The sequence below is a fragment of the Antechinus flavipes genome, chromosome 3 (genome assembly GCF_016432865.1).
Source record: "Antechinus flavipes isolate AdamAnt ecotype Samford, QLD, Australia chromosome 3, AdamAnt_v2, whole genome shotgun sequence".
Taxonomy (NCBI): Eukaryota; Metazoa; Chordata; class Mammalia; order Dasyuromorphia; family Dasyuridae; genus Antechinus; species Antechinus flavipes.
The window spans coordinates 557752665-557768490 of record NC_067400.1 but is presented as its reverse complement, the minus strand read 5'-3'; the positions used below and the strand labels follow the sequence as shown (position 1 = coordinate 557768490).

At 41.3% G+C, this 15826-nt stretch overlaps 1 protein-coding gene across 1 annotated transcript; it reads left to right on the top strand.

Annotated features, from left to right (window-relative positions):
* The first annotated feature begins 6240 nt into the window (after positions 1-6240).
* On the top strand, positions 6241-8597 carry CAVIN3 (caveolae associated protein 3). Its single transcript, XM_051987602.1, has 2 exons — positions 6241-6765; positions 7914-8597. The coding sequence occupies exons 1-2, from the start codon at positions 6394-6396 to the stop codon at positions 8322-8324; spliced, it is 783 nt and encodes a 260-aa protein (XP_051843562.1). The 5' UTR covers positions 6241-6393; the 3' UTR covers positions 8325-8597.
* Positions 8598-15826: the final 7229 nt, after the last annotated feature.

Below are 15826 nucleotides of genomic sequence, written 5' to 3'. Positions count from 1 at the left end.
AGGGCATTTGGAAATATAGTGGGCCTGTTTAGCTGTCAGGGGCAAGAAGAAAATCAAAGAGATAAAACTATTCCTAGAATCTTCTAGCTCTTCTGTGGATAGAGTGCTAAACCTGAAGTCAGGAAGACTTGAGTTTCAGCCTCAGATACTTACAATATGACCCTGAGCAAATCACTTAACCCTATTTCTTATCTGTGAAATAAGTGTAGAAGGAAATGGTAAACCACAGCATTGTCTGTGCCAAGAAAACCCTAAATGGGGTTACAAAGAGTTGGATAAGACTAAACAACAACTTTCTAACTCCTGGCCCAGACTGATGATTGGAGTTAACTCTAACCACTATATCACCTCGCTGCACCATTAACACCCATTACATGCAAGGCACTGAAGTAGACTCCTGGGATAGAAAGAAAATATTGAAACAATAATTTTCCTCAAAGAGCTTATATTCTACATGGAGGAATAAAGCTTGTAAGTACATAAAAATGTCTAATAAAAAGACAGAGAGATGAGAGATGGGATGTATGTGTCGGAACACAGTTATAGAAATATTTGAAGAGGAAAAGAACATGGCCAGTTGAGAGAATCATGGAAAACTATATGAAGGTGGGGACAATTTAGCCAAGACTTGAGAATAAGGATTCTAAAAGGCAGAAATGATTCAATTTATTACAGATTTGGTGCACAGCTTGTTTGAATGAATATACAAAAGTAGAAACAACTAGGAGTCCAATTTGCCTGAAAAGAAAGTACATGTAATGGGTATAATATGAAATATGACTGGGAAAGTAGGTTGTTGCCACATTGTTAAGGACTTAGAGTATCAGACTGAGTGCCTTTAATCATATCCTACAAACAAGGCTCTTGAACAGTAGAAAGACATAACAATCATGTCCCTTATTAAAATTACTTTGGCAATTGTGTGAAAAATTGAATTAAGTGCCTTAAGGTTTACAAAATATATTTCTTATCTTCTAGAGAAAATACTATCTTCATTCTACACATAAAGAAACTGAGGTTCAGATTGATTAAATGACTATCATGGCACTAAGGGTCTACTATTTAAGAATACACAGAATAAAGGCAACAAGCCCAGACAAACTTTAGCCCAGAAAACTGAAAAAAAAAAAAAGTGGGGGGGGGGGGGAGAAAGAGGAAGCCTCAGTTTCTTAATTTGTGAAAAGGTATTTATTCACTAGATCTCTAAATTCCCTGACAGCTCTAAAACTAGGATACTAGGTTTGCTGAATCATGCCACTGATCTTTTAATAATTGTAAAGAATTAGGAGACACCTGATTTTCCAAAAGAAGGAAGAGAATTCTTGAACTATAGGCCAACAACTTCATTTTTTGGCAAATTTCTAGACTCCATTATTAAAGGGATAGTTTACAAATCTTTAGAAAGAGAAGTGGCAACCACCAAAGCCAGTATGGGTTCATCCAGAACAGCTCATACCAGACTAATCACATTTCCTTTTTTTTTTTTTTGACAGAGTTATTAGACTGGTAGATGAGGAGAATATAATTAGGCATAGTATAACTGGATTTTAGAAAGGCATCTGACAAAGTTTCTGATGACATCTTTCTAAAATGAGATTGAGAGACAAGGGATAAATAATAGCACAATTATAAATTTTTGGAGGCATCTGAACAATCAGACTCAAAGAATGGTCAAAAGAAAGATTAATGATTTACTCAATTGGGATGAGATTTCTAGAATTCTTCAGAGTTATTAATCTTGGCTTGTTCAACATTTTTACTGAATTAGAACATATATAGATGGTATGTTTTATTAAATTATTAGCTATCAGGGAAAGCATTGCTAATATATACACATATGTATATACCTATAAAATGTAGACATCCATATGCCTATACATGTATCTATACATATATAAAGTTGAGATAAAAGAGGCAATGCATGTATACATATGAAATGTACATGTAGATGTATTTAGGTATAGATATATACACATATGTGTATAAACATATAAATAAAAATATGCAAACATATACATATACATGCACACATGTGTGTATGACTATAGTGTATGTAACCAAGATAAAAAAGAGGCAATTTATTTCAGTGAGGAAAAATTGCTGTGTTTGAAATTAGAATTTAGCTTCAAATCTTAGCTGATACTCCCTATGTAACCTTAGGCCCCTTCCTTAACCCTCTCCTTGTCTGCTTTCTATAATATGAAGTTCTTGGATTAGATCAGGAGTCCTTAACCTAAGACTTAAGAACTTTTTTTCCCCTGAGGCAATTGGGGATAAGTGACTTTCCCAGAGTCACACAGCTAGGAAGTGTTAAGTGCTTGAGTCTAGATTGGAACTCAGGTCATCTTGATTTCAGGGCTGATTCTCTATCCACTGCGCCACCTAACTGCCCCCCTATGAACTTATTTTTTAAAAAAAAATTTGAATTTAACATACAGTATCTTTTAGTTTATGCACTTAAGCCATTATTCTGAGAAGAGGTTCACAGACTTCACCAGATAGCCAAAGGGGTCTAGGCTCCACAAAAGATTATCTTTTGCAATTCTAAATTGATGTTGACCTTAAGATTCTGACAGGGGTAGAATGAAAGGCTAAAACTAATAAAATATAATTTAATAAAGATAATTACATGGTTCCTATAGGGGTTATTAAAAAGTAACTACACAAGTATTGGATGGAAGAAGTATAACTGGACAGCAATTCTTGCGAAAAACATATGGACAGCAAGCTCAATAGGAATGAACAATGTGGTACAACTGTCAACAAAGCTAATTCAATCTAATTCAATTCAATTCAACAAACATTTATTCTACAATCTGAGATTCAGAAACAGAAGTTGCTTTTAGACTTAGGGAAATGATAGCCATAGTTTCTTTTGTAGTCAGCTCTGGTCAGATCATCTCTAGAATATTGTGTTCGGTTTTGGGTGCAGAAACAAGTTTTTATAGATTCAGAGGAAGTCCCAGACTGATGATTGGAGTTAAAAGCTATGTACTTGAGAATCAATTGAAGGAACTGGAGGTGCTTAGAGTTTTTAGGGATGGGGAGAGCACGAACCCAATCTTATAATATTCAAAAGACTAACACATAGAAGGAGAAATTAATGGTTTACTTTTCTGCGGGGGAACGAAGCAATAGGCTGAAGTTAGAGGGGCACATTTTAATTGGATACAATTAACTAACAATTGTTGGGAAATGGAATAGGCTGCCTTAGTTGTCCAATACTTAAGATCTCCAGGAATTTGGATGTCAACTGACCAGAAATATTGTACGGCAAAGTTATTGTTCAGATACTGGTTAGACTAGATAATCTTTGAGATAGCTACATGCTATTACTGTGCATACAGTGTTGACTCTGGAGTCAGGAAGACATGAGAGCAAAACTTGTCTCAGATCTTTCCTAGCTGTGTGACCCTGGGTTAGAAACAACATTTGTCTGCCTCAGCTTCCTCAAGAATAAAATAAGAACTGTAATAATATCACTGACCTCCCAGCATTCTTGTGAAGATTAAATGAAATAATTCTTGTAAGGTATCTGGCACACAACAGGTGCATAATAAATGTATTTTCCTTCCTTTTTCAACTGAGATTCTATGATTTAGCAAAATGTTAGGTTGGATCTCTAGGGAGGTCCATGTTAAAAATAGGTTTAAGAATTACCTACTTAAATTCAGTAATATAAGCCATGGAGTTATGAAATACCTGGGAGATAATGTAGAAAGAAGAGTGTGAAAAATAGAATATTTGAAGGTATACCCATGTTTAGGGATGATTAGAAGCCAGACAAAATGCACAATATGGACAGAGAGAATTGGGGATCTGGTGTCAGAGTATCTGAATGTGTATTAGCATTCTATCACTTACTACTTTTGTGACCTTGGGCAAGTCACTTAATCTCAGTTTCTTCATTTATAAAAGGACTAAGTGACTTCTCAGGTTGCTTTGCTAAGGAAAAGGAGATGAATCTAAAAATATATCAACCACCACTAAGGGGTTGAGGATGAAGGCTAAAATGAAACAAAGCATTTAGATTGGAGAGAAAACTAATTTCCATACTCATTAGTTTTTCTAGTGAACCAAACCAGCATTTCCATTCATTTTTTTTCTGTCCTGTTCTCCCCTTATGTCTATACTCAATAATTTCTTTTCAAAAACCCAAATCTGTGATTTTTCAATCTACCTAAATACCCCGGTCTCTCTGCTGACCCTTGAATGGCCAATTTCTATTTAAACATCTTAAACTGGATGTCCAGTTGTTGTTTAGTCAGTTTCAGTTATATCCAACTCTTTTTGACCCAGTTGGGGTTTTCCTGGCAAAGATAATGGAATAATTTGATATTTCCTTCTCTAGCTCATTTTACAGATGAGGAAACTGAGGCAAACAGAATTAAGTGACTTAACCAAGATCACACTGATAATATCTAATGTTATATTTGAATTAAGGAAGATAAATTCCAGGTCCTTTACTTTATTTACCACATCATCTAGCTACCAATAACTCAATATGTCCAAAATGGATTATCTTCCCCCAAGCCATCCATTCTTCCCTCTTCTCTTCCTTATTATTGTCAAGGGCAACCCCATTCACCCTTTCTTTCAGGTTTGCAACCTAATGGTCAGGAGTCCAAAAGGACTCCTCATTCTCATCCTATCCTCAATATCCAGGCTGTTGCTAAGTACTATCGATTTCACCTTTTAACATCTTTCAAATATGTCCCCTTTTTCTTCCATAACACTGCCAACCCTCTAGTGAAGGACCTTATCACTTCATAATTGGACTATTGCAATCGTCTACCTGTCTCAAGGCTTTCCCCACAACAACCCATCTTCCATCCAAAAGATACAATCATATCACCTTCTGCTTGATAAATTCCAGTGGCTTCCTTGCCTCCAAGATCAAATACAAAATGCTTGTCTCCTTCTACCTTTCCAATCTCCTCACACCTTACTCTGTGACATATACTTTTTGATCCAGTGATACTGGCCTCCTGGCTGTTCCAGGAACAAAACATTTCATCTTCCTGTTCTGGGCATTTTTTTCCCTGGTTGTCTCCCATGCTTTGAACATTCTCCCTTCTTTGCTCTAATTATTGACCTCTCTGAATTCAAGGCCCAACTAAAATCCCACCCTCTATAGGGAGTTTTCCCCAACCCTTCTTAAATTCTGTTCTTCTCAATTAATCACTTCTTATTCTATATATATATATTTGCGATATCATCTCCATTGAATTCTAAACCCTTTGACGGCAAGGAGGTTTTTTATCTTTTTATATACCCAGTGCCTGGGCATAGTAGGAGTTTAATAAATGTTTATTGATTGACGATGTCCCGTCTCCATTCATCTATTTTCTTCAGGGAGGTAGTATGGTCACAAGCTTGAGTTTTAGCGGCCCATTCATTTAGCCATTTCAAGGTGTCCAATAGGCCCAAGTTTGGAGCAAAACAACTGTGAAGCTGTTGGGGGTCAGTGAAGTAAATAATTCCTTTGGCTACAACTTTTCAGGAAGCCATTCTAAATCGATAAGACTTCAAGAGACTCAGTTTGAGGCACGATCACATCTTAAAAAACAACAAATGAACACACATAGGGTGGGAGAAGAAATTAGCTCGTTAAATAGGGAAATCTCCAAGAGGCCTAAATATGGACAGGAATCTAAGTGATAGACAACCAAACATTAGGAGCGGTCGGAAAACAGCCCCATAGCAATGAAGTACAGTTTGAGTAAGGCCGGGCCTGTGGAATTCTCCCCCAGAATCGATATTCCGGACAGCTGGTCGAGAGGCAGGGAATCCGGAGCAAAGGGAGCAGTTAGTGTACAGTCAGTTTGGAAAGTCAAGTTTGTGAGGAGGAACAAATCTGTAAAAACAAATCTGGAGGGGCCGACTACGGCCCCCTCCTCCCACAAAGCGCTTTCCATTTCGAAGGTGGTCCTCGGGGGTCGGGCCTAAAAGAACGCTACAGCCTAGAAGGGTCTGGTCTCCCGGGGCTAGTGCTTCGCTCCTTAGGCAGGCTGAGTGAGAGGGAGATGCCCGCGTCGCCCAAGCAGGGAGAGATTGCGCAGGCGGCCGCCCAGGGCACGGCAGCCGCAGGACGCATTTTTGGAACCCGGGCTCCCAGCTGCCCGACTCCCTCTGCTCCCCGCAGGAGGAGAAAGGGAGGGAGGGAGGGCTTGTCGGGGCGTGGCGGCTGGAGAAAGGCAGCCCCTACAGACCCCGGCCCCGCCCGTCTGAGTCACAGACCCCGGCCCTCCAGCTGCGCTCCCCGCCCCCGGCGGGAGGAGCCCGGGAGACCGCCGGGCAGAGCGCAAGCGGCCAAGGGAGGAACGGCACCAACAGGACCAACAGAACGGAACCAGATCTGAGCGGGCTGGGGCGCGAGCATCTCAAGGGGCCATGGGAGAGGGCGTGTTGGTGACTGAAGCCGCGGAGCGCGGCCCGGTGCATGCGGTGACCGTGGTGACGCTCCTGGAGAAGCTGAACACCATGCTGGAGGCGGTGCGGGAGCGCCAAGGAGGCCTGGCCCGGCGACAGGGCGGCCTAACGGGCACCGTGCGCCGCATCCAGAGCGGCCTGGACAAGCTCAGCTGCACCTACGGGGCCACCAGCACCGCGCTGGCCCAGCTGCTGGACGAGGCCGAGAACGTCAGCACGGACGCCCACGCCGCCCGCGAGCGCGCCGTCTGCCGCGCGCTCCAGGTGCAGCGGCTCGAGGCCAACCATGAGCTGCTGGTCGCCCGCGGCAAGATGCACGTCCAGCTCTTCAAGGTCAGTGATGCACCCAGCGCAGGCCCCAAAGCCTAGTCCCTGGGGCACACCCCCTGCTCCCTTGGACCGCACCTACATTCCTGGCCCGGCCGCGGGGCCTCAGAAGTGCAGCTTCGGGCCGCACCCATGTTACGTCACCCTCCGAGGCCACGCCCACATGCCCATGCCCGAGTAGCCACTCCCGCCTCGCCCGTGCCCGTACAGAAACTCCACGTTGGCACTGAGTGACCCAGAAGCCGATGGAGGGCTGGAAGGGACCTTAGGGAGTCTCGGAGTTCAGAGCCCTAGTTTTACAGATGAGGAACAGCCCCAAAGAGAGGCGAGCCAAAGGCAGGCAGCTAGATAGTGCTGTGAGCTAGACTAGAGCCCAGTTCTCCACTCCTTCCCTGCCTTAGTGCTTTCGCCTCAACTTCAGGGCTTCTTTTTTCCTGGGGTTCACAGACTCTGCCGATGGACGGATTTAAGAAAATTAACCAACTTGAATAGGAAAGAAATTAAATTAGATTTTGTGGTTTCTTTTATAATCCTGCGTATTTTCTGCGTTCTAAAACATTCCGAAAAATGGACTGCAACGGACACAAAGGTGTCCAGGCTAGATAAAAGAGGAAGCATTCTTCTCTACAATGCTTCATGTCTGTGGATGATGGCATCCCCTGGCTTGCACGGGACATAATCCCCTAACGCCATCCTCCCAACGCCATGTAGAAAAAATTATGGGAAAGATTATTCTTTCCTCTTTCTCGACAAGGATGCTTGGCTATACCGCTGTGGGTAGCCAATACAGATCTTCCTACATTTGATTGACGTAGACTCCCGTTTTAATAGAATGATTTGGGTGGAACTAAATGACTTCTAGGCAGTAAATGAATTAATTGGTAAGGTCTAAATTCCAGCTCATTGCTTTATTCATCTTTCCCTAGGGTTCTCCCATTCCTTTCCATCCATTTCTGGGACTGTAGAAGCAAGGGAGTAACCTAAATTATGCTACAAGTATTTTCTGGGCAGAAGTAAGGCTTGGGAGAGTTACAGAGATATGTTATTGATGGTTAGCTCAGATGGGCAGTCTTGCTTCTAGAAAGTGACACATTAAACAACTATACTAAGACATTGTTTCCGGGGAGATAATGTTCTTTATTCTTCATTTTCAGGAGGAGGCAGAAATCCCAGCCAGAGCTTTTCAGAAGGAGCCAGAATCCATAGGCCTAGAAGAAAAGGAACTAGCACCAGAAGCCCTAGAAGAATTGGAAGAAGAGGAAAGCTCAGATGAGGAGCCAGTGGAATCCCGAGCCAAACGGCTTCGGCGTACTGGCCTGCAGAAGGTTCAGAGCCTTCGTAGGGCACTGTCCACCCGAAAGAGCAAGGGCCCTGCCCCACCTCCACCCACTCCCACCAAACCTCCCCGACTGGGCCCTAGCCAGAGTGTTGAAAATCAGCCTGAGACAGGGGTAGTGGTTGAAACAGAATCATTGGAGCTAGAGCCACCCAGGAGCCCTGTGGAAGATTCAGAGGCCCCTGAGGCTAGGGAAACTCCAATGCTTCAGGTAGAAGGTGCTGCCTAGTGCTCCATCCTGCCTCCCTACTTATCTGTGCCTTTACCTTGAATGGCACCATCGGTTGCCAAGCAGCAGATCCCAGTGACCTTAAAGCACTTAAACCCAAAGAAAGAAAGAACCCTGCCTTTAAAGCTCACCTTCCTTCCTAGCTCCTACATTCAGGCCTTTACCCCAAAGCACCAGTTTAGCCCCAGTCCACCCCATTCTAAAGCTCAAAGACCAACACCATCTCCCTCCCAAGTGTGCTCAAGATTAATAAATTAATTTCACTAACCACAAGTGTCATGTAATTGAAGATTAATACTTCATAGAGCCAGGGACCACCTGGGACCACCATCAGAACAGTTTGTGATATACTTTCCTGAAGGTCTCTGCAGGCTTTTATTTCTCCAGTTCCCTGGTCAGGAACTTCAAACCATCAGAGAGAAAAGATGGTTCTCTGCAATAATGGGAAGTTTTGTTTCAGCAACAGGAGTGTAAGGGAAACAAGCAAGCTGTGGCATAGGACCATGACGGAGGGTGTTAGATCATGGAATGAATCAGTATTATAGTTGAAAGGGGCTATAAAGGTCATTTGCAACAGCCCATCCCCTTTCCCTCATTTTGAAGATGAGGAAACAGACCCAGTTACATGATTTGCCCAAGGTAATTCAGGCAGAAAGAGGTCCAATCGGATTTGAATTCAAGTCCTCAGACTCCTAAGTCCAGTGTTGTTATCATTACATGATACTGGTACACAAGGAAAATAGAAATAATAGGAAATACAGAAAGAAAAAACACTTGCAATATATAGTAACAGTATATCATCTGGTAGGTACTAACAGTAGAGGGAAGGCTGGCAAATCAAGATTTGGAATATAGAAGAATAACCATGAAAAATAACTTTTATTTGATAAGTATTCATTAACCAATCATTCTAGACCCTGGAGGAGATACCAAAAAATGGTCTCCATCCTTATGGAGTTTATGTTCTAGTACGGAAGTAAGAGACAGGCACAGATAATTAGAGTACACAGTATTACATGTTAAATGGATTAGAGAAGCACAAAACAAAATACCATGTGAGGTCTAAGTGGGAATGACACTAACAAATGGGATTAAAAAAGATTTTGGGAAGGAGATGGCATTAGAGTTGGGTTTGTAGAGTAATTCAACAAATTAGGAGGTGGGCATTCTAAGCACAGGAAATGACAGAAATAGACTAGAAATAAGCAGAGTGCCAATCTCAAAGTCATGAAGAGAAATATATCTTTAAAAAAACAGACTTTAGTTCTAATTACCTTCTCATCATGGTATCTCACGCCTAATAATAGATACAATAAATTAGTTCATTGCTATGCAAAAGGAAAGATTAGAAAATATCCCTAGGGAATAGGGGGCAGAAAAAAAAAATAAGAAGCCTGTGGGGGGACCATAGGGAAAGATAATGGAAATGGTCCAAGGGAACAGAAGCCGTTGATGGGACCAGAAGTTTGGCAGGACAGGAGATGAAAGGAGCTGGTTCCAAGATTAGAAGACATGCCTTCTAACTCTTTAGCACTCTTGCCATTGCACCAAGCTGTTTTTAGAAAACAAGTCCTAAACTATCAAGGCTGGTGAGATTTCTGGATGTCTCTGGAAGAATTTAGGAGGTCCTCAAATAATTTTAAATGAGAGCAACTAAGGTCAGGAGATTTAGGATTTGTGATTCTGCCATTGTACTTCTCACTGATAAAATTGGGTATGGAGGACAGAGTATTTTCATAGTATTTTCCCCATCCCTAATAATTTCTCATTAGATTTGTAATCTCGGAGACATTTCCCCACCCATAAAAGCTACCTTACCTTGAGAAAAGTAAAATAAAATCCATGAGATCCCGAAGCATAAATAGAGATTTAGTGTGCAGATTTTCAGACTATTCCAATTCACCTGAAAGCTCCTATCTTCTAGCCCTCCCCAAGAGGCTTGTCTTTACAAAACTACAAAATTCCAGTGGATAGGGGACATAGAAGTTAGTTAGACTATTGTGTCCTAACTCAAAATATGCTGTAGATTGGGTGGGGGGGGGGATAAGGTGGTGGAATTTAAGTACTTTCCAGAGATCCTTTCTGCTCTTTCAACTGTCATTTGTCTTCACTGGCAGCAGAGGAAGAGGGAGGTAGGATAGTGTTGAATACAGGATCAAAAGATATGGATTTAAATCCTAGCCTGCTTTTTCTTGTGAGAAGGATTATTAGATGTGTTGTTGGGCAGACTGAGTTGTGTGTTTAGTTCTGTCTACCTCATTTTAGGAAGGATTTGATAATCTGAAATGCCCAGGACAGTGAAAACACAATTCCATTCATTGGTTTGTTGAAAGAAGTCAACAAGCATTAAGCACCAGGCAGTATATTAAACACTAGAAATACAAGTATGAGCAAAAAGATAATATCTGCCCTCAGAACTTACATAGGATAGACTACTTTCAAGGTGTGAAAGCCTGGAGGGAAGAAAGTTTCCAGGGTGAAGAGCTTGGGATATTCAGACTGGAGAAAAGATTGGGAATGGGACAGAAGACAAGATATCTGTCTTCATACATTTGAAGGAATGTCATAAAATTGGAATTAAACCTTTCTTTACTTGACTTCAGAAGGCAGAAATAGGGACAAAGCATGAAATTTGCAAATGTATAGATTTTTAGCTTTACAAAAGGAAAACTTCTTAACCATTAGCACTGTCCAAAAGTGAAATAGTGGGGAGGGGCAGTGGAGGGAATGACCTTGGTTTTGAGACAGGAGAACTGGATTCAGATACAGGTTCTAAATGTTTACCTTCTATGTGACTTTAAGCAAGTCAGTGATCCTCTTTGGGCCTCAGTTTCTCCATCTGTAAAATGAAGAAGCTGCATTAGAATCTGGTCCCTCATATCGCTTTCATCTCTAAATTTATGACCCTATGCTCCTTTCCAGCCTCTAAAGAGAAGGAAGCACCATGGGATTCAAACCCAAAGGTCCCTTAACATTGAATGTTCCTCAAAATCTATCCTAGAATTCTTAGTGAGGTCTGTTCCATTTGAGTTTCAGAGTCTGAATTGATGCAGGATCCCAGAAAGAAAAGTTTAGAAATGGAAGGCAGTGACAGTAGTCACAGCAAGCACAGATTTATTGCCAGAAGCCATTACTCCAATCCAGACTGCTCAGTAGAATTTTCCTTCCTATATAGGGCAAGAAGGAGACAGTCCTGATTCCCATGATTTCTGGTGCCCAACCACTTAGTTCCTATCCCTTAGTCTCTTTGGCAGAAAAATATTCTTTATTTTCCAGCTCCTAAGTGTTTTATGTTATGTTATTTAAATTTATAATAGCTTTTTTATTTTTCAAAATATATGCAATGATAGTTTTCAACATTCACCCTTGCAAAACCTTATGTTTCAAATTTTTCTCCCTCCCTCTCCAGCTCCTTGCTCCCCTAGATAGCAAGCAATCCAATATAGGTTAAACATGTGCAATTCTTCTAAACATATTTCCACATTTATCATACTGCACAAAAAAAATCAGATCAAAAAGGGGGGGGGAATAAGAAAGAAAAAAAAAAAACCAAGCAAACAAATAACAACAACAACAGGCGAAAATACTATGTTGTAAATCACATTTAGTCTCCATGGAACTCTCTCTGGATGTAGATGGCTCTTTCCATCACAAGTCTATTGGAATTGCCTTGAATCACTTCATTGTTGAAAAAAGCCAAAATTTTCACAACTGATCATGATATAATCTTGTTGCTGTGCACTATGTTCTCTTGGTTCTACTCACTTCACTTAGCATTAGTTCATGGAAGGCTCTCCAGGCCTTTCTGAAATCAGCCTGTTCATGATTTCTTATAGAACAATAATATTCTATTATATATATATTTGATACCATAACTTATTCAGTCATTCCCCAACTGATGAGTATCCACTCATTTCCATTCCTTGCCACTATACAAAGAGCTGCTACAAACATTTTTGCACAAGTGGATTCTTTCCCCTATTTTAATGATCTCTTTGAGATACAGATCCAGTGCTGGATCAAAGAGTACACACAGTTTGATGGCCCTTTGGGCACAGTTCCAAATTGCTCTCCAGAATGGTTGGATCAGTTCCCAACTCCATCAACAATGTATTAGTGTCCCAGTTTTCCCACATCCCTTCCAACATTTATCATTATGACAGAGAAATACCTGATTCAATGAAACTAAGACTGGGGAAGATCTTAAGTTAGAGAAACAAAATCACCCACCACATTCCAGGCAATCCCTAGTCATCTTGTTTTGTCACTGGACTCTAATGACTCTGGAGGAGACAGTGAAGTGGACAACTTTGCCCAGCTTTGCCTCACTTAAATCCAACTCATGTATTGACATGTCATTGGTTTTCTTCAAGAACAAATGATCATCAATTACATCACCTTTAGATATATTGCAAAAAACCTTAGCCTTGTAAATTACTAATCAATAGCTTAAGCCAAAAAATATAATTCACAGAGTAATTCTCTGGTTCTGAGTTTTTCTACAACTGATCTGTAGATGAAGGGACACAGGGAAGCCCCTACATTTTGGGGACATCTATTCACCTATAAACACCATGATTTCTAGGCTCAAGCTTTTCTCTTGATCCTTACAGTGCTAACATCACATCAGAGTTTCAGATCCTCCCTCCTTGCTCCTTGCATGGAGGCGGCTAGCTGGTAAAATGAAAGTGCCCTGGACCTAGGGACAAAAAGACATGAGTTCAATAAAACTTCAGATGCTTTCTGGCTGTGTGACCTTGGGTGAGTTATTTAATCACTGGAGGAGGTTAATGGGGATACTAATAGTATCTCCCTCCCTGATTATTGTGAGGACCAAATCAGATAATACTTATAAGAGTTTAGCAAAGTGCTTGGCACATCATTGTCACTATAGAAGTGCTGACTAGCATAATAAAAAATAATAATTATCCTTGCTTCTGAACATTATTTCCCCAAACTTATCTCTTCCATTCAGAGCTTTTCTCAGATTCTTCTTTCTGGAGTCTACCCAGAGTAGGTCTGGGGGAAGATCACACCACCCCCAAACACCTGCTTCGAACAACTGCCTCTCCCCAAAACAAGTCTCCCAAAAAAGAACTAGAAAAGAAGGGAAGGGCAGAAAAAATCCAGCACTCCCTATACCACATTATATGCGTAGGCATAGTGATGAGCACTTCTGTGATATTTGCAGGCTTGCTCTAACGCACATATGATATCTATGCTACCTTACATGAGTCATGGATATCCCTACATGGCTAATTCCAAACGGAGATCAAACTTTTCTCTGTAAGAATCTGGAAAATGTGAGGAAACTCAGAGGATATTGGCTCCCATTGAAATTTTAATTAAAAACTTAAATAGCTCATTAAGTTAAGATAAATTGAATAACTCATTAAAGCAATTAAGTTCTTGGCATTTAGGAACTTATTTAGTCTCTACAACAAGACTGTAAAATGTATATTGCAGATATAATTATTCCTATTTTACAGATGTGGAAACTGAGGCTTAAGTCAATTGCCTATGACTACATAGAGTCAGTGGAGTAAAGAAGGAAACAAACATTTAAGACTCTGATATGTGCTGCCTGCTCTACAATCTTTTCTCTTTTGAGCCTTACCTGTGAGACAGGTACGATTATTACCCTCATTTTACAGTTATAAAAGCTGAGGCAGACTGAAATGGAATGCCTTGTTTTGAGCTTTACATCTAGGAAGTATCTGTGACTAAATCAGAACTTCTGTCTTTGTGTCAGAACCAGTGCTGCATCTCCTGCACTATACAGCTATTTTGGTGAGTACCAAAGGCAGAAGTCAAATCTCTGTCTCTTTGGACTCTCATAAATCCAGTGGTTTTTCTGCTAGCCCATGCTGCCTGATACAGTGGATAAAGTGCCAGGCTTGGAGTCATGAAGACTTACGTTCTGAGCTCAAATATAGTCTCAGATATATACTAGCTGTGTGAGCCTGTGCAAATCATTTAACCCTGTTTGCCTCAGTTTTCTCATCTCTGAAATGGGCTGGAGGAAGAACTGACAAACTCCTCCAGTATCTTTATCAAAAAAACTCTAACTGGGGTTCAGAAGAGTTGGACATGACTAAAATAAGTGAACAACAAAAACGTTGCCTCCTAAGCTTTGGGATGCCAATATTTGTGTTCAGTGATACGTCTGCTATCCACCATTCACATTCACTCTACTGACTGTACGAGAGAGGAAGGAGAGATGAAAGGATAATTTACTCATGTAATTTTGGTGGACCACTGCAGGTAATAAGTAGTTATAATTGTTATTCCTTAGGAAGTCAGGGAGCCCTTAATTCAGGACTCCTTAGCCCTGTGTTGTGTCATACACCCCTTTGGCAGTCTGGGGAAGCCTAGGGACTCATTTTCATAATATTTTTAATTGCAAAAAATAAAATTCATATAACTATAAAAGAAACCAGTTATAATGCAATATAGTTATCCAAAACACTAAACTAAACTAAACTGGTACAGCTAAAAAGAGTTTGTGGTCTCAGGTTAAGAACCCCTGCCTTAATGAGTCATGGGTAACATGAGATATGTTAAGGAGAAGCTTCTTCTTCTGGAAGAGGAGTGATCTTAGGAGAAAGGAGGAGGTTGCTATCATTCATCCAGTTTGGGGAGGTGTCCAGAGTGGTAAAGCGGCTTGCCCAGCTTCTTAATGGCAGAGCTGAGATTCTAAGTTTACTCTGCACTGTATTATTGTGCCTTCTTGTTACTAGTACTCTGCCTTGCTTCATGGAACCTTATGAGGAAACTAAGTGCTTCAGCCCTCCAGGTACTGAGTCCTTACTTCAGAGCCCAAGACCTCAGACACCACCTCTGACTGGACTTCAAGGTCATGTTCCAAGGGTGACTTCCTTTCTGAGTGTGTGTAATCCCCATCTCTGTTCAGCAATGAGTCAAAGAAATCTGGCTCTGAGTACGCTGGACCAAACCAGCCTCTAACCAGCGGATGGCCAGAACTGAGCCCAACAGGCTGGAGACAGGAATCAACCCGCAGCTTGATTTCAAAGTGAGGGAAATGGCTTGTAAGTGAGGGCACTTGTGCTGGGCCTGCCCCTAGTGGGGAGACCCGCTTTAATGTGGGAAAATCTTATTACTTATGCCCATGTACAGCGAGCCATGGCCCTGACAATGAGGGATAACAGCAATAATGAGACAAGTTTGATTCATAGCAGGACTTCGTTCCTGGAACATGGGTCCTTGTGTGAGCTTGTCTGGGGCTTGTTTGAGCTCAGAAAACACTTGGTTCTGGTCAAATCACAATAATCATGTGATTTTTTTTTTTTTCCCTGAGGCAATGGGGGTCAAGTGACTTGCCCAGGGTCACACAGTTAAGAAGTATTAAGTGTCTGAGGTCACATTTGAACTCGGGTCCTCCTGACTTTAGGGCTGGTGCTTGATCTACTGCACCACCTAGCTGCCCCTAATTTTGTGATTTTTGCCAGAGAGTGAGATCATCCAGAGTGCAATGGATTGTT

Excerpts from the sequence above, each read along its gene's own strand:
- CAVIN3 (XM_051987602.1), top strand. The coding sequence starts at position 6,394 with ATGGGAGAGGGCGTGTTGGTGACTGAAGCCGCGGAGCGCGGCCCGGTG. Across the intron at positions 6,766-7,913 it reads TGCACGTCCAGCTCTTCAAG|GAGGAGGCAGAAATCCCAGC; the intron begins GTCAGTGATGCA and ends CTTCATTTTCAG.